Source organism: Zingiber officinale, chromosome 4A (assembly GCF_018446385.1).
Source record: "Zingiber officinale cultivar Zhangliang chromosome 4A, Zo_v1.1, whole genome shotgun sequence".
Taxonomy (NCBI): domain Eukaryota; kingdom Viridiplantae; phylum Streptophyta; class Magnoliopsida; order Zingiberales; family Zingiberaceae; genus Zingiber; species Zingiber officinale.
Window position 1 is genome coordinate 25,300,771 of NC_055992.1, and position 26,723 is coordinate 25,327,493.

Below are 26,723 nucleotides of genomic sequence, written 5' to 3' on the forward strand. Positions count from 1 at the left end.
ATATATATTGTTTATTTATTTATAATTCTTGCAACATTTCTCTTCTTGCATCATATCATTTCTCTTCTGCGCTATCATTTTTCTTCTTTGTTCACTGTATAAAAGTTTGTTAATAGCTATTTTATTTGAATTTAGGTTGTAAAATTATTATGGAGCAAGAACTATTAATTGAGGGTGATTTCCAAGTGTTGGGTGATTCGTCAAGCTCAAACGGAGTTGATACTCCACAAGTTGGGATGTGTTCTTCAGCTGAAGAAAAAGTTCATGATTTTTACAAATCTTATGTCCAGAGTCTTGGTTTTGGTATTTCAAAGCTGGGTTCCAAAAAAGGAGATGATGGCCAGCTGAAGTATTTTTCGTTCGGATGCTCTAAAAATGGTAAGACTGCTCCTAGAGTGAAAAATTCTTTTTATCCTAGACCCTGTAGCAAAACGGATTGCAAAGAAAAGATTAATATTATAGTTCAGAATGATGGATTATGTGTCATTACGAGTATTCAACTTGAACACAATCATGCATTAAGTCCAAGGAAGTCAAGACATATTAGATGTAATAAAATGTTAGATTCCCAAACTAAGAGAAAATTAGAGTTGAATGATCAAGCGGGAATAACTTTGAGTAAGAGTTTTCAATCATTTGTTGTTGAAGCTGGTGGTTATGAAAACTTATCATTTGATGAGAGAAAGTGTAGAAATTATGTGGCTGAATCACGGAGATTAAGGCTTGGGAATGGTGATGCAGAAGCCTTGAATAATTACTTTTGTCGTATGCAAAGTAGAAATTCAAATTTCTTTTATGTGATTGACGTAGATGAAGATTCTCGCATAAGAAATATATTTTGGGCTGATGCAAGATCTAGGGCTGCATGTGATTCTTTTTCTGATGTCATTGCATTTGATACTACATATCTTACCAATAGTTATGATATGTCATTTGCTCCGTTTGTTGGAGTAAATCATCATGGTGAATCCATATTACTTGGTTGTGGTTTGATATCTAAAGAAGATTCTGAAACTTTCATTTGGTTATTTAAATCATGGTTGACATGCATGAGAGGACGAGCTCCACGAGCTATTATTACAGATCAATGCAAAGCCATGGAAATTACAATTGTTGAGGTATTTCCGGACTCTCATCATCGTTTATGTCTTTGGCATATTATGAAAAAACTTTCAGCGAAGTTTGGTAGTCATGCCAACTATAAGTTGATAAAGAGAAACTTGAAGAATATTGTTTACAATTCTATGACATCTGAAGAATGTGATAGCAACTGGAAAAAATTGATCAAAGAATTTAACTTGGAGAAAAATGATTGGTTGAATTCTTTATATGAAATTCGTCATAAGTGGATGCCTGTATATGTGAAAGATAAACTTTGGGCAGGGATGTCGACAAGTCAAAGAAGCGAAAGTATGAATGCATTTTTTGATGATTATGTTCATTCAAAAACAACTTTGAAGCAGTTTATTGAACAATATGACAATACTTTGAAAAACAAGATTGAAAAGGAAGATAATTCTGATTTTGTGTCTTTCAATTCAATCATTCCGGTTATCAGTGGCAATCCAATTGAAAAACAGTTTCAAAGTGTTTACACTAACAAAATATTCAAGTTGTTTCAAGATGAATTGCGAGGTTTGATGTTTTGTAACACTACATTTGTGAAGCAAGAAGGGTCAACACTCTTTTTTGAGGTGACAGAAACTTTATATGGGAAAGAGGGAGCAACTCCAAAAAATGTTTCTTTCTGGGTACAATATAGTGACTTACAATCTCAGATGAAGTGTTTGTGTCGTCTCTTTGAGTTTCGTGGAATTGTGTGTAGACATTTGATGTCAGTTATGGTGAAAAGAAATATCACTATAGTTCCATAAAATTATATATTGGAACGATGACGCAAAGACATTAAACGTGGATATCAAGGAATCACCAATATTTATGATGATTCTTATCATCATGCAGAGGAACGACAAAGATATAATAATCTTCAACCATTGTTACAAGAAGTGGGGCAGCTTGGGTCAAAAAATGATGAGAGCTGCTTTGTTTTAACAGGGATATTGAAAGAAGCCAAAAAAAGGATTATGGATATAAATATTGGTGATTCATTGGATGGTTATCAGGACAGCAATAAAATATATGAAGAATCAAGAAATGAGAGCAAACAGTTTCACAGTCCTCTAAAAGTAAGGTCTCGTGGACGTCCACCGATGAAACGAAAACAATCCAAAATTGAGCAAATTGTGAAAAAGACGAAGACAAAGTCTCAAAAAAAGGTTTGGTTGTATATTTGGCGAAATATACTTTTGGTGTTATGTTTTAGTGATAATTGATTTTGCTTTTGTTATTTGTTAATATTGAATATAGTACATCTATCTACAGGGTTCTACAGTTACTGGATTCTTATCAAATATGAATTCTCCAAGTATGATCGATGATGAGTCCAGTAAAAATGTAAGTTAGACGGATAAAATTTTGGCAAGAAATGAATTCTCCAACTTGTTTTAACTTGAATTTGTCATTTGTTTCAAGCTGCCAAAGATGTTTCAAAGAAAGCCTACTACAATATGATTGCGATCAATAATCAGTCTTTGCAAGATCCTGAAAGAAAGGTATGCAGAGCTTCCTTAGGTGAAAAATTCACATCTATTTTTGAATGTCTTTGCACATACCTAGCTAGGAATGAAATGATCTGTAAACATTTTATAGGTGCTTTAATTCGTTGATTACTAGACAGTTAGTACCTTGTTGTTTGGTCAAATTTATTGCTTACTTCATATGTTTTTATTTCACCAGACGAAATTTATTATTGTTTAGTCAAATTAACAATAACTTTATAGCTGTCTATAGCAACAGATGACATTGATTTCTCAAGCTGTTTCTTAGCAATGACATTTTTAAACAGATTTTGGTAATTTTCACCTGAAAAGCAACCGAGCTTATTTAACCATCGAATCAGTGCATAAAGATTCATGTGTTTTAACAGGCCCACTCTCTTTCTAATCCAACTTTGAGTTCTTTGAAGGTTATATGTCTACTATGTCAATCATCTTAACCTTCTCCTTCAGCCCAGCAATTTCATCATCTTTGATTTTCATTCATTGAGGCTCTTATTCATTTTGCAGGTTGTGTACTAAGGCCTGCGCCGGGGAAATGGAGTTGATGACAAAAGAGAGAGAATATGCTGGGTTTATGTTCATGACATTTAGACTCTTTTTGTGTGCTTGAGGGGTTGCAATGATGTTTATGTTAGCCCTATGTTGGGTTCTTTTTTAATTGAATTTTGTAATGCAATTGAATATTGTAATGCAATTAAGTTTATGTTTCCAATTGAAGTTTATAAGTAGTATCCAATTGTAGTTATATATCCAATTGAAAATTGTAATGCGATTAGATTTATATTTCCAATTGAAGTTTGTAAGTAGTATCCAATTAAAGTTTGTAATGAGCTTGCATCATTTGGAGCCTCTTTCAGTTCATAGTTTCCAATTTGTAATTCCTTAATTGCTGCCCGAAGGGATTCTACACATAAATTGACCATATGCATTTTCTCCACTAGATCTCAATGCCTCTGTTATAAGTTATTCCTTTCTTCTCTGTTCTAAGTTATTCTTTTCTTCCTTGACATGATAAAGCTCTAGGGCAAGAACTTCTTTATCTTCTACGAGGATTACAATTTTAGCTTCAAGTTCCATTTCCCTTTCCTTCAGCAAGATTATTTCATCCTGGAAACGTTTTAGCATCAAGTAGAGTGAAATTTCTGTTCATTTAAGCTATTATTTTCCTCCTTGAGCTTGAGCATGTCCTCCTATAGACTTCTATTACAAAGTTCCATGTCCTCCTTGAGCATGTCCTGACGAATTTTCTTCAACTCATTTTCCATCTGAGTGAGTAGTAGTTCGAGACTGGATATTCTTTCAAGATATATCTTTTTTGGAGATGTGTTTGCTCCCTCTCAGAGTTTAATCCAGAAAGGTTTTCCTTTAAACTTTTAACTTCATATTCAGCATTGTTAGCACGCTTAGATTTTTCCATTACCTTGTCTTTTACAACGTGTATCTCGGATGATAACTGGGAGGAATCTTGTTGTAGTTTTCTTATCACATTGCTTGCATCCCGTATTCTTGATCTAGATTTTCTGTTTTGTTCTCAATAGTTTACTCTAGTTTTAATCTTTTCCTCAAAAGAATTTAGTGCTTTCTTTTACCTTCCCTAGGGATGAATATGCCCGTGCTGGCCTCTCACCATCTGGAAAATTCTCATTGTGTTGTTTGATTCCTTTTCTTCCAGACAATGGATCCTCAAATGTTACACATTTACAAGTACAACAAATAGAGAGAGAATTTGAAACTAGTTGCAATGGAAATGAAAAGAAAAGGTTTCATTCATCTAGAATAAGAAAGAAACAAGATGAACCATGATATTAATTTGACAAAAATGCAAGACCAAAAAGCAACTAAATTTGCTTCAATGGCATTATATATCAAAATACTACTTACAAACTTCAATTAGAAATATATGGCTAATATAGGTTGAAGGCACATTAAAAAAACCAAAAAACACCTTTCATTACTTCAATAGTTATTTGCTTATAGCAAATTACACCAACCACCTCCAAATCATCACAATCCAAGTAAATACAACTACAACGATAGCAACTCTAAACTTTCTATTCAATAAACATATTTCATCACTTAACTTCGTAACAGAGTTATTCACAAGATCTAGGAGAACATTGCAATCAACTGCACTTTCGATGTACATATTAGATTTCTTCAATTCACTAATCTCCATCTGTAATTTTTTGTTATCCCTCTTCAGATCATTAGTAATTCCCTTAGTTCTCTCTGACAATTCTGGATCATGTCATAGGAAGAAGCCACATCCCCTTTCCTGAATATCGAATAAACTTAATCAAAATCCAATAATTAAAAAGCATATAAATACGGTTGGTTTTGAAACCATTTTATATAAATAAAACTTACTCTAAATTTTGGGCATGAAAAAAATTGCCTTCCTGGGTTGGTTTCCTTCCATGAAGTCCAGAGAGCAGCTCTTAAACCACAATAGCATAATATATGAGGTGTTTCACCTTGTTCATCATTCATGCGTCTTCGAGTGAAAGATGTTGATGATGAAGAACCAGCTGCCATGAATATTTGTTCCTTTGCCCTGCAATTTTTTTCATATCAAAAGAACAAAAACCATCTACTTTCTCTTTCATATCCTTGCTCAACTACTACAATTTAGGTAATTTATGTTAAAGTTATACTAATACTTAGGAGGCCACACATAGTATAAGAGATCTCCAGTGTATAAATTGTTGCAAATTTAAAATATCTTAAACATGACTTTCAATATCCTAATTGATTTCACTTCTGTGAACCAAACAAAATCAACAAGAGATATTCTCTAAGAGTTGTAAATTTAAAATATCCTAAACATAACTTTCAATATCCTAATTGGTTTCACTTCTGGGAACCAAACAAAATTGTTCAAGAATAGGACATGTCTCGGGTTTGATCAATGAGATGCTATAAGAATTATAATAGGGCAAACAGAAATATAATTGCATTTGTTCAAGAAGAACAGTCATGAGAAGAACTTAATGCTCAATGATAAGGGGAAGATTCATCAAGTGCAAAAAAAACAAACCCGTACAAAGGCACGGTTCGCTGGTGGAGGAGCTTTAGGGCTTAGGTAGTGGAAGAGCTTTAGGGCTTAGGCCGTGGAGGAGCTTCGTGGCTTTGCTGGGGATGCGCCTTTAGGGTTCGCTCGGCGATGGAGGAGCTTCGATGATGGTAGATCTCTGCTTTGTGCTTCTGCGTGGAAGAGAAATAGGAGGAGAGGGCGGCGCAGAAGAGAAATAGGAGGAGAGGGCGGCGCAGAAGAGAAATAGTAGGAGAGTTCTGTGTGGAAGAGCACTCGGAGGAGAGGGCGGGCGCAGAAGAGACGAGGGAGGAGAGGCGCAGCTTCTGTGTGGAAGAGCACTCGTAGGAGAGGGCGGGCGCAGAAGAGACGAAGGAGGAGAGGCGCAGCTTCTGTGTGGAAGAGCACTCGGAGGAGAGGGCGGGCGCAGAATAGACGAAGGAGAGGCGCAACTTCTGTGTGGAAGAGCACTCGGAGGAGAGGGCGGGCGCAGAAGAGACGAAGGAGAGGCGCAGCTTTTGTGTGGAAGATCACTCGGAGGAGAGGGCGGGGCAGAAGAGAAAAAGGAGGAGAGGCGCAGAAGAGAAATCGAAGGAGATGGGTGGGCAACTTCTTTAGGGTTTTAGTCAAAGATGAGGTGGACAAAGAGAGAAGGGTTTCATGCATTTTTCATTCCACGTAGGAATCGATGACTCATTCCCGCAACGTTTCGTGCTTTTTATTCCCGCAGCGTATCATTACTCTTATCTTATAAAGTTCACTCCTAAGTTATAAGTGAGATGTGTTGGTGCAATTAGACACAAAGTAATTGACTTTGATCCTTGTATTTTGATGTGGTTGGCAAAGATTTAATTTACTTAATTTGAACAATGATGTGTGCCAAGAATGCAGGTGCCAACACAAATATTGTAGGTGCAATAAAAGAAGTTTAAATGAGTCAAATTTGACCATACAATCCGAATAAGTCAAGTAGATTAGACATTTGACATTAAAGAAGCCTAATCGATGTTGGTTATAGAAGACATAACAGTAATAGGAGACTGGATGTTAGACACATGAAAAAAGCCTTGGTAGATTAAGCTGAACTAGATACTAGACATAGAAAGGAAGACTTAGAGGTGATACCTCTTGGCAAAGAGGAAGTTCTGATTGAAGGATGAGCATAAACCAAACATCGAATGAGGATAGCTTTCTTGCATGGACATTGAATTGATCAACAGTCAGAGTTAACAAAAATAGTCGACTAATAGATGTTGACAGACGACCAATGAAATCGACTAATAATTGATAACAGTCCATTAATAATTTGAATTTCCATTGTAACTGTAATAACACATGATATGATTTCCATTGCAATTCCTTGATACAACAATAGATTGGCATGAATTGAGGTATGCTACTTCTTTTGGTCCATTTGCATTGATGCTGAAAATTTTTAGGACTCCTACTTGCTTCATATGTTAAAATGCTATGTACTTAGTCCCCTAACAAGATGTTAGAGCATCCACATCAGAATCCTCATCCAAAATCTATAATTTAGGGTAAAAGAACTACTTTATTAAATTTAGATATCCATTTTTCACTACATAATACATCAGCTTCCCTATAATTTATCATATATTTATTTTTTAATTATTTTTTCTCTTTCCTTCATATTTTTTATTATTAGATGAGGAGAGAGATGGAGGAAAGAGAATTTTTTTAATATTAGTGGGAGGAGAGAGAAATAGTATTTTAATGTTTAGGGAATGGAATCAATTCCCTAAATTTAAAGAACTACTGTTCATAAAATGTATATTTAGGGAATGGGTAGGGTAGCTGATGCGGATGTTTTTTTAATGTAAAATATAAAATTTAAGATAAAAGTTTAATTTAGGGTAATTGATGTGGATGCTCTTAGATTACAAGAACTTTAGTTACATCAGCTTCTCCCTCTTCTCCCAGGAAGCTTGAGAGAACCAAGTCAAATCAAATGCACAAATTGGAAAACACACTACAGAATCCAATAACCTTCTCAATGACATCAAAATCCCTAAACACAATTCAGTTCCTACTTCTGCTTCCATCCAGTTCCTGAAGAATTGCCTCCATTGTTGGTCTTTGGTTTGGCACTTCACTTGTGCACAACAACGCCATGCCTGCTAATTTGGCTGCCTCAGGCTTTGAGTAATTCCCCTGCAGGTTCTCATCAATGAGATCTTCGAGTTTACCAGATTCCATTTCAGGTCTCAAGTGACTGATTCTTGTCTTTCCTGTGAGGAGTTGGAACACAATAACTCCAAACGCATACACATCACTCTTCTCAGAGAACCGACCAACCATGGTGTACTCGGGGGCTAGGTAGCCCATGGCAGCACTTGTTTTGAGAGAGGAGAAAATGACATCGTCTGCTAATAGTTTGTGCAGGGCAGAACTGGAGAGTAGGGGTTTGAAATGGCGGTCAATGAGGACTTTTGTCGATGACATGTTTTGATGGAGCAAGGAGGGCTTGCTAGGTTTGTCACTGTGGAGATATTCCATACCTATGGAAGAATCAAACAAATTAGGATTCCTTAAGGCAAAGTGCGAATGTAGTTAAATGACAAGATGAAATTCCATCTTAAATGATCAATGTTTGTTGTTGTTGTTGTTACAGTAGTATATTCATTATGATAGCTATCTGAGAAGGAAAATAAATAGTCATATAGGTCAAGTAGAATACCTTTAGCAATGCCTTTGATGATACAAACTCTTACAGACCAATCAAGAACCTTGTGAATCTCATCGCATTTGACATCTAGATATTCCGACAAGCTCCCATTTGCAACAAAATCATAAATGAGGAAACACTCTCCTCTTGCTCTTGAATAACAGAAGCCCCTTAATCCAACTAGGTTCTCGTGCCTTAGCAATGTCAATGCCTTCAAACCCATGAGAAACTCAGCTTCCTCTGACTTGCAACTAGTTTTGTTGATCCTCTTCACTGCAACCTCCGTTCCATCGCGTAGTATCCCCTTGTATGTTGCCGCAAAGCTGCTTTTCTTGCTAAGTAAATTCACCTCCGAAAAGTACTGAGTAGCACATTCTATCTCCTCCAAGTTAAACCTATAGATCTGAGGAGCCTCTTGAGATGACCCGATACTGCTCCTCTCATCGGTCATTGGATCCCAGCGGTTGGAGTACTCAAGGCTAATGAGTGGAGAAGCAGTTTGATATGAGGACTTAGCAGTTGGATCAGTGCTAACGACGCCATTTGAACCCCTAAGCAAACCACTACTAAGCTTTTGTTTCTGATAGTTTTGGAGCCAAAAGAAGGCCATCAGGGCACACACAACAACTCCAAATACAGCTATAGTGGTCGCGATAATGATGGCCAGGTTTGAGGAGTTTGAAGAGCTGGAACAGTGAGTTGTGTTGCAATCTGAAGAGATGTTAACAGATTGTGGAAGATCTTGAGGTGTCAAACCGGCACTGAATGGTTCGGGTCTGCTTGGGCTGAGATCAGCAGAAGTGCAAACCCTAAGATCAGTGAATCCACTTCCACATAGACCAGTGTTATTGCCATACTTGAAGCTTGACCCCAATCTCTTTAATTCTTCATAAATATGAAAAGTGAGTGATGAATGCGTGAAAACAGTAGTAAGGAATAGTTCAGAAAATCACAATAGTTAGATTACCTGAAGGTACATTGCCGGAGAGCAAGTTGTTTTGAACATCTAAAAATGTCAACTGAGGAAGCTGGGAGATTTTAACAGGGACTGAACCAAAAAGGTGATTGGAGCTTAAATCCAACCATGTCAACTCAATTAAATCTCCCAGTGTTGCAGGGATGGCCCCATTAAGAGAATTAGATTGCAGAGCAAGCAGGTTGAGACTCTTGAGAAGTCCCAGCTGAGGAGGTATGCTCCCAGTCAACTTGTTATTTGAAAGCTGGAGAACTAAATGAACACGAGAAATGCACAAATTTACCTATCAGAATCATTACAAACAAAACAAAAGCTACTATGTCATCGAGAATGCATGAAAGATGGACTCGCTGACAAACAAAACTGATGGAAAAGATTTCTTTTTGACAAAAAAAAAATGAAACAAAAAAAGCAAGAATGATTCACAAAAAAAGTAATTTTTATTTCTTTTGCGTGCGGTTTAACTCACCTTGGAGGGCAACCATTATTCCAAGCTCCTCGGGTATGCCGCCGGAGAGGTTATTGACGTTGAGGTAAAGGTCGCTCAACGCCGTCAGATTCGCAATCTCGCGGGGGATAGCGCCGGAGATGTTGTTGAAGTGGAGGTAAAGCCCAGTGAGGCTGCGCAGCCGCGCCACTGCCGGAGAGATGGAGCCGGAGAGCCCCTTCCCTTGGAGAGAGATGTTGGCCACCTTCCCGGCTGCGTCGCAGACCACGCCCTCGAACTCCCCCCGGCAAGGCTCACCGTCGGCCGCCCACGAGGAGAGCCGCAGGCTCTCCGGGTCCAAGGAAGACTTCAACTCCATGAGAGCACGCAGCTCGTCGACATTCCCTTGTACTACAAAGAGGAGAAAGAGGAGCGAGAAGAAGAAGAAGAAGAAGAAAGGGGCATGGAGTTGATACGGAATCAAAGCCATTTCATCAAAACAGCCTCTTCGATCTCACTGTCTGTTTCAGGGAGCTGGGTTTCGTCTTTTTCTTGGAAGGAAAGAGTTTCTCGGAAGGTAGTGAGCAGGAAAAGATGGGATTTTTATCGGCGACAAAGAAGGCGTGGGAGTAATTCTCAAGGACAAAAATGGTAAAGAACCGCTGCACAGGGACCACGGGCAGAATTTAAACTAGAGCGAATTGAGATTGGAAATTGTGGTCGCGCATGGAGACATTAAATTGGGTCATCACCTCGATCAAGGAACCCCACAATACTGCAGTTGTTGAGAACTAGAAAGGTCACAATTTCACATTCTTGCACTTATTTTCCATTCCCCATAAAACTTATTTATCTTGTATTTGGCGAGCACAGTTTTCTTGGAGCATTTTTTTTATGGTCTAAAGGATAAAGGATGTACCACTCATATTTGTGATCGGATCATGGTCATAATTCGGTTGTAAATAGTTGTGATTCTTTCTTGGGTTCATCGTCCCCACCAAGTTATAGTTTTTGTTCGGAGCGGGCTGGCGGAAGTTATCCAGAGGCCTCCGGTGATGGATACATGATCAAGTTACTGGGCGCCGAGCGAGGGTGTCCTCCGGGCGGCCTCCGGCCGCCCGCTCCAAACAAAAACTATAACCTGGTGGGGACGGTGAACCCAGGAAGGGATCGCAACCATTTGCGATCGGATTGCGACTACGATCCGACCGTAAATACGAGTGGCACATCCCTTGGACCATAAAAAGTGATTCAGGAGATCCTGCCTCGTATTTGGCAATCTGTGCTGACTGCTGTTGGTGTCACTACGTTCTCATGTAGAGATTCATAAATACAGTAAATCTTGTTGGGCAAAATCTGATAAACTAGAAATGAATTTTAATACATACATATATATGTATGTAATTAATATATAAATATTAATTTACTAAAATACTCATGTACATGCATGCATGCATATATTTTGGCCGGCTAGATTCTAACCATTTAGCACTATCCTTACAAATAAAGAATACTAAAAGGTTAGAATTTGATAATATATTTTATAAGTCATTATTAATAATATTTTAATGATATCATCTCTATATATTAATTACATTCATATATTACAATTCAATTCTGGTCAACTAGATTCTGACTAAATAGATTTACTGTACAAATAAAAAATTATTTGTTTTTTTTTTTCAAACAATTCAAGAATTTTAATTCTAGTTTTCATTTTGCCTAGCTCAATTAATTCTAGAAGCTCCACCGTTTAAATTTGGAAGTACGAACGGATCCATATTCAGTAGTCGGGAGAAATTCTCCTATAATATATTATAGTTAAGATTCAAATCATATATATAATGTTTTTATCACTTTTAGATATTTAAGTTTTATGATTCGACTAATCGAAATCTAAAAGCACAAATAATAATTCATATATACTGTGATTGAATTCGAGTTAGTTGGCCCAAAAATAAATCCTAAATCAAATATTTTCAAAACCTAGAAAGTTAAACCTTATCTCATGGAATAAATGTAACCGACTTGAGTGTGCTTGTTAAAGGCAAAAAAAAAGAAAAAAAGTGCTTTGAAAGCTGACTCGAGCATGCACCATGCTCACTTTCTTTTAGGGCATAGGATTCTTCCCTGACAAAATCTGGCCTTGGTGGAATCTGGCTCTCCACTTCTTTCCACATCATTGCACAAGGAAACACAGGCAGAAAATTCCATTTGGGTTTGGGGCATTTGTTTGGTAGCACAATCCTAATCATGCCTAGAAAGATTGAGCCAAATGAGAAGTATTAAAGCTCTGGCACTGCTAATTAGGTGGAGATGTTGGAGAACAGCCCAGTTTTTGGATGTGGATGCAAAATTTTTATGTGGGAAAATCTTGAATGGTCCGCATCTTGGCGCTGCCTCTTCGGATGTCGATTGCTTTAATGTTTGTCCCAATTATTTGTCGCAGTTGTCTGGTCTATTTGGCAGTGGGCATTCATTCAGATAGGCATAGGAATTTATGCATGGCTAAAATTGGAGTGCTTCAGATTTTTTAAAGACAGCATTGACCAAGTGCAGAGTGTACAGTTGTTTATGATAAAGAAATGTAATGTTTTATTTTAATCCTCTTTCTCACAGATGAAGACACAAATTGTCTAGTAAAATTTTATTAGTTCGATGCAACTTTGCATATGTTGTCAGGGATGAGAGAGCATCTTACAAGGAAATAAAGAAGAAGAAGAAAATAGATAGTTGGGAAGTAGACAGAGCATTAAAGCTGCCAAGACATTAAGAAATAGCCATTTTTCTTGTGCCCAACTAGTTCATTATATAAATCCTTTGGGCATCATTGAAAAAAAGTCTCTCAATAACATTATTGAATTCTATGTTTTTCATTATATATATTTTTCATCTCTTTTATATTTTAAATTATATATAATTAAATTTTTATAAAATTTAAATTCATAAATTAATAACAAAATAATATTGCCTAACTTTTTCTAAATATTTTAATATTTTTATTTATTTAAATAGAAATATAGAAAAATATTTTTAAAAAAATACGAAGAAGCGACTCCTAAACCTTTCTCAAAATCAATAAAAGAGCTCTCATATATAGTGGTAAAAAGTGAGTACGCTCGCTCCCAGCGCCCCTGTCAATCCGTACCAGGGTCAACACAGAGGAGGTAAATCACAGACGACTACTAATTTTTGGAATAATAACTAGCACATAAAAGAGGCATTTACCTCAATTTTACCGAGATTCGAACCTCAGATATCATGATGACAACATCTCATGTGCTAACTATTTACAAAAAGATGAGTATATATCCACCAACCCTAAGGAAAATTAATACCATGTTGCCAATGTCAATTCCATGTCCAAGGTAAAGTACCTATAAAATTGTGTCAAAGCAAGCTCAAGAAAATAATCAATCGGAGATATTAGCTAGAGGGATTCCGTCGTGGGGATCTACAGGGACCTTAGGATAGGCACTATACATTTAAGAAGACACTCATATTTCTTAAATTAATAAGCGAATGGGATAATGATTATAATAAATGAGGATCAAAATTTGACAGAAAATTTCATCGTATGTGGGTTTCCGATTTGAGCAGAGAGAACGTATAGTTACTATCATAAGTTTTCTTTTACTTAATTTTTTTTTTTGGCTTAATTTCATTGATGCTTTATCTTGGACCATGGAATTGACATTGACAATATGATTTTTTTTTTCCTTCGAGGGTTGGTGGATTAATACTCATCTTCATGGAAATTCCATATATGGAATTTTTAAGAAGATGCATGCAACTGACCCTAAACACTCCTTCAAATCACCTTTAGATTTATTAAGATGGGGTATTACAAAAATAAATAGCCACACATGTGAAAAAGAAGAAAAAAAATTAAGAAGATGCGACTAGCCCTAGACACTCCTTCGAATCTCTGGTCCCAACATCCAAAGAATCACCTTTAGATTTATTAAGACTATAAAAATAAATATCCACATGTGGTAAAGAAGAAAAAAATTTAAGAAGATATGACTAACCCTAAGCTTTATACCCTACATCCAAAGAATCACCTAGATTTATTAAGATGGGATGCTAGAAAAATAAATATCCACATGTGAAAAGGGAGAAAAAAAAGAGTAAGGGATACGGAAAAAAAATGAGAAGAAATTGAAAGAAAAGACACCAAGAAAAAGCTCAAGAGCTATAAGTCAATGAGGTTGGACAATCATTCAAGTCCGTTGATTGACCAAGAAAATAGTGAACATAAGGAGGAAATCAAAAAGAGAACAAAGAAAACTTAGGTGTCTTGGTTGTGACAAAAAAAAAGGGTTAAAAAAGTCAATCCAAAGATGAAGAAGAGGAAGGAGATTCCAATCACCAAACTTTTCAAAGCCAAATTTAATAAGGGAAGCTCAAATTAAGGAGAAACTAGAAAAATTAGATCAACAAGGAGATAACAAATTTCTTACCTAACTCTAAATTGTATGGTTTAATGTATAATCTCTTTGCAATTGTCTAAGATAAAAAAAACATAAAAGATCTTAAAATAAGAACTTAGGAAAATTAGAGCTAAGGCTAACTCAAAACACATGCTAGGTAGACATTGGAATCCTAGGTTTAGGGATGTTAAGTTAGAATATCAAATTTTGAGATCGAAATTGGATGACATAAGAAAGACCTTAGAGAAATTTATAAATGGATCTAAGAACATAAATAGGATCTCAAGAGGTCAAGGCCAAATCATGACAAGATCAGTTTGTGCTACAAATTGATGTCTAAAAGGAAGGTCGAACATCATCTTATACACTAGAGTTCTATTTAACTATAGTATAACATGAATCCTTTAAGCCTCGGAATACGCAAAACAAATGGTCATATGAAAACTACCAAGAGGTTGTATTAAATATTTAGTTAACCCAATCGGACTATAGATTTTTTAATTCCAAAGAAAGTAACATCATCTTATTAAATGGATTAGGGTGTCAATGAATTGAGAAAGAATGGTTAGTTCATTTCTAGTGAGTTGGCACATCAACTAGGTTACACTTAATTCATGTTAGTAATTGCATGAGTTAAAAAATTTGAGAATTTACTTTACAGTTGATGCAAAGTTATTTAAAGTTGAGTGATATGTCAAGATAAATGTGATGTATGATTTATTGATTACTTTGACTACTTAGAGATAGTGAATTCATGTTATCATATCCTAGACACACTAGTGACCTATACTATAGTAGAAACATGCCATCATTAGGATAAATTTAATACTAAACATCACTAGGATGATAAAATCATTAAAATTGCCTATTCTTGAGACTAATACATGTAAATGAATAGCATACATGTCAAAATGATAATGTTAGCAATTCATTCTTAAATGGTAATATGACACTTAAATTAAGTGGCAAAACAGTACTAAACCGTTTAACTCATTCTAGATTTGTGATAAAACTAAAATTTGTGATGTTTTGCATACAAAAATATTTTTTTTAAAATTTAGAATGATTAGTTAAATATGCATGTAAAAATTCACAAACTTTTAAATTTTACAGCCTTAGTTGTGATTTTTTTGAAGTTGGATTATTGAACATTTCAACATCTACTCGACTATGATAGCTTCAATCTACAAGAATAGCAAAGCCAATTTAAGTTTAGGTTTTCAATGATATTTCACATATTTTTAAAAACCCTTAGTGATATTCTAATGATTGCATGCCACTTGGAATGGTAAAATAATATGGTTGAACTATTTTTCACTATTTATAGCATGTTTAACATGTATTTTGGAATGAAATAAGACATCTCGGATTGAATTATGTAACCAAGCATTGGCTTTGATATAACTTTATTGTTTTACAACATTTAGGAATTTCTTATGCTCCAAGGATGCTTACCATGCATAGATATATGTCTCCATGTTTTTTCATATGTCAAGTTAACAGGGAGCATTGATTTGGTCTATATGCATGATTGTTATGCTTGATTGTCTATATTCCTTTGTCACTATACTTATTGACAAGATTATGGTTTTGCTTTGCATGTAAGTATTTTCACATGTTTATTTGATTGTTTTGATGTATGTCAAAGGGGTAAAAGTGCACATGTTTAAGTTAGTAAACCTCTCCTCAATTGAAAACTGAGAGGTTACATAATGGTAATTCATTTAGGGATGGAATTTTGGATCAAAGAGTGTTAGCTCGAGAGGGACCTTTTTTCACTATTCTACTTTTCATATTATCTTTATTTTTTAATTTAAATAAATTGTCAAATATTAAAAATGATGAGATTGTTGGTGCAATGATGCATCTAAGTGGTTAGCTTCGGCCAAATTATTTTGATGTATTTAGCAAATAGTCTAAGTTAAATTTATCCTATATTTCTGATGTGCTCATCAAATATGGAAGGGTTAGGCAAAATGCATATGAAATAATAATAATAATAATAATGTGGAATCGCCACATCAGCGGCCCCCCTAGAGTCGGTCCCACGGATATGGAGGGAGGTAAATGCAGGTACACAGGTGGAAAGTGCATAGCGGAGATGTTAACCTCAGGCAGTGACATCTCGGGGATCGACCCCTGGACCTTTCAGCCACAGAACCATGCATTCCCCATCTGTGCTACGCCCTGGGGACAAGGCAAAATGCATATGAAGCCCATAGAACATGTTGATTCACTGGTTTAGAAGTATTTAACAAGGTGAACCTAGAGAAAATATGAAGGAGCATAGAGTAAGCTAGATGAGCTTAGTGCATTTGAGGACCACATACCTAGCAAGGTGAACTCTAGGATGAAGAGTATGGTATGACTACTAACTCAATGGATTAAAGGTTTGTAACAAGTTAGAGATGATTCAAATGATGTCATGGAGCTAGATTAAAGAAATTATGACATATAAGGGACCAAAGTGTAGGATCGTGTCTAATAATGTATATAAATTAATCAAGTCGATAATTTATAAATATAAACAAATTAATAATAAAAAATACATAATAAAATTAAAGATAATGAATATTCTAACTTAACCAAGCAAAACAAGGATGCAAGTCAAAATTAACATAATTTAACACTTAGATCTAATATTTCAAGACAAGATAAATGTAACACTTAGATTAATATGCAATGATTGACTTAATAGCAAGACTTAGATTAAATAAAAATTAGACTCTTATTAAATATCTCATTTCCAAAAAAACTTTTAGAGGCGGAGAAACCTTTCAACAAGAATCATAAGTTTAAGAAAATAATAATATAGAAGTACAACAATTTAAAGAAAAATAGAAATTACAAGCCTTTCGTTGTCGTTGATCTTTACAGAGCACGAGCACAACGCGCTAATACAAGGAAAACAGAACATTTAGAAGAGCATTCGAAGAATGAGATTGATTGAAAACCAATGCCCCAAATCTCCTTTTATAGAGCTTAGTCAGACGTTGACCTGACACCCTTCTACTCGACTATAACCCTTCTGATCACTTGGAGAGTGTTGGCTTGGTTGCAAACTTTATCTGCATCAATAATAATTTAGCAGGCTCCGGTAGCATGTACTCCCTCCTAGCGCCTAGTGCATGGCCAAATGCCTATCTTGACTGTCTCTTTTGGATCACTCAATCGCGCCTACTTAGGCTTCCTAAAAGCTACTTTAGTCATTTAGACACTGAGGTTGACTGCACCGAGGTTGTTGCACAAAGAAGGGGGCAACACCTCTCAAGCTCTTGGTTCAGAAGAAGAGGAAGAGAGAAAGAGATCGTGCGGATCAACAAGACAAAGATGTACAAAAGGAGAACAAACACGAGAAAGGAGAAGAAGAGAAAGAAGAAGAGTTACTGTGGTTCAGCGACGTGCCTACTCCACAAAAAGGCTGAAGCTTTATTAGAATTCTCTCTGCACAAGAGAATCACATCCAATGATTCTTATGATTATTTTTTTTACAGTAGGTTTACAATGATCCCTATAAATAATGCATAAATTCTAGATTCAGTAAAATCATAATAGGGTTTTGTTATGAAAAATCACAACAAAATTCTGTTATGAAAACTGTAACAGAATTCTGTTATATAAAATTGTAATAGAATTTTATTATGAAAAATCTTAATAGATTTTTCTTCCATGACATCCATCGCATTAGCCTTCATCCAAATATGAGCCACTAGTCAGCAATCTCCACCTTAGTGAATATTCACCCTTCGAAGAACATGAGTATCTAAACAACAGTCCACCTGGATCTCTGGGTTTGGACTTCCTTCCTATAGCATCTAGAAATATGGATTAAGTTCAAGAAATGATTGAACTTCTCTGTGGTCACTTGCTTTGTCAGCATGTCTACATCATTATCTGTAGTGTGAACCTTCTTAAGTTGAATTTTCCTGGAAGCAATCAACTCTCTGATCTTATGAAATCTCACATTAATGTGCTTAGTTCTCGCATGATACACTTGATTCTTTGCCAAACAGATAGCACTCTGACTATCACATAATAACTTGACTCCACCTTGTTGAACACCCAGTTCTTTGGCCAACCCTGTAAGCTATAAAGCTTCCTTCTCTACTTCAGCTGCTGCCATGTACTATGACTCCGTAGTAGACAATGCAACAATAGATTGTATCATAGATTTTCAACAAATAGGTCCTCCTACCACAGTGAACACGTATCCTGTAGTAGACCTTCTGTTATCTAAATCTCCTACATAGTTTGCATCTACATACTCAACAATTGAAGGATTTTCCGATTGTCTACTAAACATGATGCCATGATCAGTTATATTTCTTAAGTATCTAAAAATCCACTTCACTACATCCCAATGTGATCGACCAGGATTTGAGAGAAACTTGCTTACCATACTAACTGCTTGCACGAAATCTGGTCTCGTGCAAATCATAGCATACATCAGACAACCAACTGCACTGGCATAAAGAACATTTGGCATCTCTTGGATCTCGTTATCTATTTTTGGACACTGTGTACTGGATAACTTGAAGTGATGCACTAGGGGTGTGCTCATCAACTTTTCATTCCTCATGTTAAACCTATCTAGCACCTTCTCCACATAACTACATTGAGACAATCATAATCTCCCTATAACTCTATCCCTGTGAAACTCCATCCCAAGAATATTCTTGGCCTCTCCCAAATCTTTCATGTCAAATTCTTTGCTCAGTACCATCTTCAATTTGTTAACATCTTTCATTTTCTTCACAACAATGAGCATGTCATCTATGTATAGTAGTAAGAAAACTAGTGATTCATCTTCAAGGCTCTTCACATATATGCAGCAGTCATACTCACATCTCCTATATCTATTTTGAATCATGTATGAATTAAAATGTTTGTACCATTGCCTAGAAGATTGTTTCAATCCATAGAGTGATTTCTTCAACTTGCAAACCAACCGCTCTTGTTTGGGTTGACTAAATCCCTCAAGTTGTGACATAAAAATCTACTCCTCCAAATCTTCATGAAGAAATGTCGTATTCACATCCATGTGCTCCAGCTGCAAATTGTGATGTGTCACAAAAGCCAACACCGCTCTAATTGATGTATGTCTTACCACTAGAGAGAAAATTTCTTCATAGTCAATTCCTTTTTTCCGTGAATACCCCTTTGCTACTAGCTGAGCCTTGAACTTCACTTCTTCTCCCTCTAACATTGCTTCTTTCTTCTTGAATATCCACTTGCACCCTATAACTCTCTCCTTCAGGAAGTTTCACTAGATCCCACATTTGGTTCTTATGCAACGACTTCATCTCCTCTGCCATAGCACTTGTCCACCTATCATTCTCAGAGCTATGTATCACCTCCTGAAAAGATGTAGGGTCTCCGCTACTAGTGATAAGCGCATAAGATACCAAGTCTTCGAATCCATATATGATGGGTAGTTTTACGACTCGTCTCGTTCTACCACCAGCCATAGTACAATGCCCCATGTGCTCTGAGCTAGAATCATCTGAGTCATGAGTCTCTAGCTCTACCTGCATAACATTTTTCTCTATGTTGCTCCGTGGTGTTTCCTTTCCTTCTTCCTAAGTACACTATAGCATAGCCTTCTCGTCAAACACCACATCTCTGCTTATCACCACCTTATTTACCTTAGGATCCCAAAGCTTGAAGCCTTTAACTCCTTTTTGATATCCTAGAAAAATGCACTGCTTTGATCTTTCCTCACTAGATATGTGCATGTAGGTTGGACATCCAAAAACTCGAAGATGAGAGTAATTTACTTGATTCTCTGTTCATACTTCCTCTGATACTTTGCCTTCTAGTGTTGTCCTTGATGATCTATTAATGAGATAACATGTCATGTTAACTGCTTCCGGCCAGAATTCTTTGCAAGCATTGCATTCATCCTGAGACATCTTGCCTTCTCAATGATTGTCCTGTTTAACCTTTCTGCTACCCCGTTCTGCTGAGGTGTTCTACGAACTGAGAAATGTCTCATTATTCCATAATGCTTATAAAATTTCTGAAACTTTGAATCTGTGTACTCAGTCCTATTATCTGACCTAAGGTATTTGATCTTTCTTCCGGTATGGTTCTTGTAAGGAACTATAGCGCTAAACACGTCGAAAAGCGTAGCGGAAAAATAAGTTCCTATCCAGAAGATCCATGCAGAAGGAAACCATATACTAAGTACTAATTTTCTACATGAGAAAGTTATACTTTTGTTGCGTGCCCTTCGCAATCCCAACAGCAACGTTTCTTTAGGATGTAGATCTCAGCGCGATCAACACGTCCGCACCTCTATGGCATCCACACGAACATGTTCTTCGTCCGTCTCACGAACTCATGAAATGGAGAAAGAAACAACTAAAGGTTGTGCTAGCAACCTCTTGTGGAAGTTTTGGCCAAGAGTGGAAGAAGGAAGAAGAGCAAAAACCAAGAAGAGCACACCCACCCAAAAGGTCACTTCATCTATATAAGGTGACTTCACAAAAGGGTTACTTTACCAAATAGGTTACTTCACCAAAAAGGTTACTTTACCAAAAAGGTTACTTCACCTAAAGGTTACTTTTAAAATGACTTTTTGTATTCATCCAATGAATACAAAATATTTTTGTCTTTTGATCTTCCTTTTGATTAATGATATATTAATCTTTATTAATGATCCTGTAACGACCCGCCTTCTACTGACTAGACTGTGAGACCGATCGCTACATTATGCTGTGCTAAATTACTATTGCGGAAATCTGGATTGATTAAAATTTTACTAAACTGATTACTGTAAAATCTGAATTTAATATTCTAGGTGTACCTAGGAGTTTAACTGTACACATGCTAGGGAAGATAATCTATGCCTCTCGGATGTCCTGCTAGCTGTAATCAGGCATTTCAATTGATCCATGAATCGATTGGGCTGTCGGATCGATCCAGTGATCGATCCAGCTTGATACCGGCACGGAGAAAAACTCTGGATCGGTTGGCTGACCGATCCATAAGCTATATTGCCTCTATATGCGGCTGGATCGGTCTACCGACCGATCCAGGAGTACACTGATCGATCGGTAGACCGATCCAGTGGCTCACTGATCGGTCGGCTGACCGATCAGTGAGCTTCTGTACTCTCTGTTCGCATCTGGATCGGTACAGACGCTAACTCTCTGTTCGCGACTGGATTGGTCAGCTGACCGATCCAGTGGCACAACCCAATTCTGATCGATCTGTAGATCGATCTGGGTTTCTGACTTCGAACCAGAACCCCTGATTTCAGCACTATTTCTAAGATCACATTACATGTTCTAAGATGGCTAGGAAACACTCTAACAACCACAACTAACATTCTAACATCATAAAGAACAATGTTCTAAGCATAATAGAGTGCATGGTTAACTAATTCATAGCGATCAACATACTAAAGTGCAAATTGCTAAAACACTAAAAAGTACTAATGTTTAAACAAAACTTGCTAGAGTTCCCTAAGATCTTCTTTCCAAGTTCCTGCCCACACACATCTTCGTAGCATTGTCCTCCAGCCTCCGCTAGTCCATCTTTCCTTTACCTTTATCTGCAGTATAAGGAAAAGAAAGTATCTATAAGCTTTCGCTTAGTAAGAAACCATCTACCTCACTAAAACATGCATTCGATGCAATATGCTTTTAAAACATGCTGTTTGAAAGTGCACTGATTAGACTGAAACATGGCATGCTATCATACATAGAAATCAAAGCTAGTCATGGCATACTATCATCTAAACATGTGTAATAAAAGCTGAACATGAACACCAAAGCATGGCATACAAAGCTAACCATAACTATCATGTGTAACAATAAAGAAACCGAAGCTGAACATGAATTAAGCTAGTCTGGAACTGAATTCAAACTCAACTAACATAACTGATCTTTGTGAGTTTTGAAAAACTATAATATAATAGATTAAAATACATAATCATACTGCAACTGTACATGCTATGCGCGCATCCTTAACTAGACCCGGGGTTGCAAATCCCGAATTTAGTAAGGTTTACTTGGTTATCTAAACCTAGGGACCGACTATGGGAGCCCAGCCCAATGGATATCTAATCCTGTACAGTGCCCCTACTGGAAGTAAAATACTAGATCATAGCTAATTAATTTACCTTGCTTTTACTAGGTTATCTGAACCTAGAGGCGACTATGGGTGCCCACCCATTGGACCGTAGTCCCATATATGCTGTGGCAAGGCTAACTAAACTATTTAAATGCTTCTATTGCATTTACTGAGCTATTAAAATGCCTAAGTTGTATTTTTCTGTGCTAAATAATTTAATCGAACACTTAGTATGCACTAATTCGCATCCTTGTGCCGAAAGTCTACATATTACTAAACTAAAACATGGAATTCACACGGAAGCTACTTATACTACAGGTGAGAGGTTTCTTACCTCCTGTTTGGATTTTCTTACGATTCTAATCGCTGGATTTCAGGAGGAGACGATCCTTTCGACGATCTCCTCGCGTCTATGCGTTCCTCTCGCGGAGGGGAGTGTCCTCGTGTCGAAGTCATCGCCGGAAAGTGTCCTTGGGTCGAACCTCAGCCTTCCTTGTGGTTGGCGCCGAGAGAGGGAGAGGAGAAGTGGGCGGCGGAATTAGGTTGGGGTGGAGAAAGCTACGATCCAAGAAAATAACTCTTCACCTAATTATTTCCTATTTATATTAAGTGATAATTCCGGCCCAGCTCCAACTTAAATAAAATTATTTCCCTTTCCTTTCAGCACGGCCCTGCTGGGTTCACTTGGTTACCATGGTTCACCATAAGTCGTAGGACCCAATAGGTCTCGGGTTCAATTCCTGCTTAAGCTATTTTCGTTTTCTATTTATTTTTGCTACTTCCGCAACTCTAAAAATTCCATAAAAATATTCTAAAATTCCAGAAAAATCATAGAATATTTCTAAAATAGTTTTGAGAATTTTCGGGCGTTACAGATCCTGTCCGCGCATTGAGTCGATGGAAACTGGGGACGAGGCGCTCTCTGCTGCTCCCCGGTGATCTTTGCAACGTCGTAGCCTCCGATGAACCTGCAACAAAGTCGGGTCGGGAAGGGGTTCCCGGCGACGACCCTCCGACGCTCAAGTCAGGCATTGGCAGGAAGAGGCAGAATAGACACTGTGGCTACAGTAGACAAGGAGAAAAATCATACCTCCGTCGAAGTCCGGGGGTCTTTATATAGGACCCTGGAGAGGCACGTACATGCTTCCCGAGGCATGCATGTTCCTCAAAGCATACATTGGGATGACTGTGTTAGAAAAGCATGTCTGACGCCATGCCGTAATTGTCAGAACATATCTCTGTCATGTCAGCGGAAACTTCCTCCGTACGATCCTTGGTACGGCCCAGCCGCCGACCATGCTGCTTGTCGGCGGCAGACGTCTCGAAAATGATATCACTAGCTGCCCCTTTTGTCCTCTTCTAAGTCCTTTGTCTTTAACCTGGCTGGTCGGGCTAATCGCTCTGCCTCCCGAGCGCCCGGGTATACTCGTACCTCAGACCGGGTGAGCTGGCCGATCGGTCATATACTCGGATGGGGCGCCAGCTAGTTGTTCTGTCGTTCGGCCTAGCGACCCAGCTACTCGGCATAGCGGTTCCCTTATAAAGGAACTTGTGAGCGTCGGAAGCTCGACCCAAGGTCGAGCTATCTTCGTGCCGGCCCGGGGTCTGCCCAGGCCGGTCGCCCAAGGGATTCCTCCCTGCTCGACCGAACCTTTGACTTCCTCCCAGCTCGATCGCACCTTTGACTCTCCCGTGCCATTGACCCCTACTACTCGGAAAACCTAACGGTTCCACTGTACAAAAATTTTGTACATAGGTCTGAACCTTTTCCTAGCTACCATGTGTTCTTTTAAATTAAACTTGGATCGCCTGCGGAACTTAACACGTTTGATCCTAAGTTTAATTTATTTGTTCTTTTAGGTTTAGACTTGGATCTCCTGCGGAACTTAACACGTTCGATCCAAATCACCTAGGTCACGAAGATAATTAAATATCTATTTCCAAAATCGGCTTCCAGTACTGCATGGCGAGACACATGGCCTTCTTGGATATGGGAGCAACCACCACCGACTAGACAAAGCCTTTTAAGGAAATTAAATATTTAACCTTCCCATAGTAACCCTAGGTTAACCACTAAGAACAATCAAATCACAAGGAAAAGAAAAAACAAAAGAACACAACTTCGAAAACTAATTCGAAAAACTAGAATCGCATGCCTCTTGTATTTGGTATTTTTACAAAGAAACAAAACTAACATGATGCGGAAAACAATTATTAGTTATACCTTTCTTTGTGAACTTTTAATGACCTCTTGATCTTCTACCGTATTCCTCTTCTAACCTCGGACATTGTGTGGGCAATGATCTTCCGAGATGAGAACCACCAAGGCACCTTCTTCTTCCTTCCTTCAAGTTTCGGCCAAGCAAAAACTTCCAAAAGATGAAGAACTTTTTCCACCAACCAAGCTCTAAGGGATGCAAGAAACAAGCCTCCTTTCTCTCCTTTTCTCCAAGCTAGGTCCGGCCACTTCTATGTCTCCAAGAGGTGATGAAGTCTCGGCCACAAGAAGGAGAAGAGAGAAGGGGAAGGGGAAACTCTAGGGGCCAGTCACACCTAGGAAGAAAATAGAGGAAGAAAAAGAATAGAGTCGTTAGCCATTAAGGCACCTCTACCCCCTCTTTTATAATCCTTGGTCTTGGCAAATAAGGAAATTTTAATAAAAACATCCTTAATTCTTTTGCCATGAAAAAGAAAAATTAATTAATTAAAAATCAATTTTCTTTTTCCAATTTTCTTGGCCGGCCACTTTCTCTCCCAAACAAGGAAAGTTTTAATTAAAACAAGAATTAAAACTTCCTAATTTGTTTCCGGAAATTTATAAAAATTTCTCCAATAATTTTTATCCCTTCATGATTGGTTAAAAGGAAATTTTATAAATTAAAATCTTTCTTTTAAACATGTGGATAATTTCCAAAAAGGAAAATTATCTCTAAAAATTAAAATCTCCTTTCAATCTACAAATAAGGAAAGATATTAAATCTTTTCTTAATCTTTTGTAGAAACTAATAAAAGAGAATTTTTAATTTTTAAACTTTCTTTTAAATCATGAACATGATTAAAAGGAAAGTTTTTACCAAAATTAAAATCAACCTTTTAATCTACAAATAAGGAAAGAGATTTAGCTCTTCTCTTAATCTTTTGTAAAATCTTATAAAAGGAAAAATTTTAAATTTGTAAACTCTCTTTTAAATCATGTTATCCACATAAGAAAAATTTTTAAAATTAAAATTCCTTTTTATTTTAATAGGGCCGGCCACCTAAGCTTGAGTTCAAGTTAGGGCCGGCCACATGAATTCACCCATGAACCTAGCCATGGTCGGCCCTAGCTTGGTCTCCAAGCTAGCTTGGCCGGCCCCTATAGGATGGGTAAGAAGGTGGGTATAGGTGGGTATAGTACTCTATAATTAAGAGGCTACGATAGGGACCGAGAGGAGGAATTGGTTTTGGTCTCCCGATAAAATTAAGCATCCCGTGTTCGCCCCGAACACACAACTTAATTTTATCAATAATAATTCATTCCACTAGAGAACTATTATTGAACTACCGCACCAATCCCAAATTACATTTTGAGCTCCTTCTTATTATGAGTGTGTTAGTCTCCCTGTGTTTAAGATGTCAAATGTCCACTAATTAAGTGAGTTACTGACAACTCATTTAATTAATATCTTAGTCCAAGAGTAGTACCACTCAACCTTATCGTCATGTCGGACTAAATCCACCTGCAAGGTTTAACATGACAATCCTTATGAGCTCCTCTTGGGGACATTCTCAACCTAGATTACTAGGACACGATTTCCTTCTATAATCAACAACACACACTATAAGTGATATCATTTCCCAACTTATCGGGCTTATTGATTTATCGAACTAAATCTCACCCATTGATAAATTAAAGAAATAAATATCAAATATATGTGCTTGTTATTATATTAGGATTAAGAGCACACACTTCCATAATAACTGAGGTCTTTGTTCCTTTATAAAGTCAGTATAAAAGAAATGACCTCTAATGGTTCTACTCAATACACTCTAAGTGTACAAGTGTAATTATATAGTTAAGATAAACTAATACCTAATTACACTACGACCTTCCAATGGTTTGTTCCTTTCCATCTTGGTCGTGAGCTACTGTTTATAATTTATAAGGTACTGATAACATGATCCTCTGTATGTGACATCACACACCATGTTATCTATAATATAAATTAATTGAACAACTACATTTATCATAAATGTAGACATTTGACCAATGTGATTCTTATTTCTAGATAAATGTTTATACCAAAAGCTAGACTTTTAGTATACATCCTAACAATCTCCCACTTATACTAAAAGACTAAGCTGCCATATCTGCTGCCATACATCTGAATCCCAACCCTTCAACATGCCCATCAAAAGCTCTTGCCTTAAGGGCCTTAGTGAAAAGATCTATAGGTCATCATCTGATGCAATCTAGGCAGCAACAACTTC

At 37.1% G+C, this 26,723-nt stretch overlaps 2 protein-coding genes across 2 annotated transcripts; one reads left to right on the forward strand and one right to left on the reverse strand.

Annotated features, from left to right (window-relative positions):
- Positions 1–557: 557 nt before the first annotated feature.
- On the forward strand, positions 558–3,137 carry LOC121972306 (protein FAR-RED IMPAIRED RESPONSE 1-like). Its single transcript, XM_042523990.1, has 5 exons — positions 558–1,635; positions 1,963–2,276; positions 2,383–2,446; positions 2,533–2,612; positions 3,126–3,137. Exons 1-5 carry the CDS (start codon positions 558–560, stop codon positions 3,135–3,137), a joined length of 1,548 nt encoding a protein of 515 aa, XP_042379924.1.
- Positions 3,138–7,509: 4,372 nt separating this feature from the next.
- On the reverse strand, positions 7,510–10,354 carry LOC121969735 (LRR receptor-like serine/threonine-protein kinase ER2). The gene is made up of 4 exons (XM_042519959.1): positions 9,784–10,354; positions 9,306–9,566; positions 8,351–9,223; positions 7,510–8,171 (listed from the first exon to the last, which is right to left on the reverse strand). Exons 1-4 carry the CDS (start codon positions 10,229–10,231, stop codon positions 7,693–7,695), a joined length of 2,061 nt encoding a protein of 686 aa, XP_042375893.1. The 5' UTR covers positions 10,232–10,354; the 3' UTR covers positions 7,510–7,692.
- Positions 10,355–26,723: the final 16,369 nt, after the last annotated feature.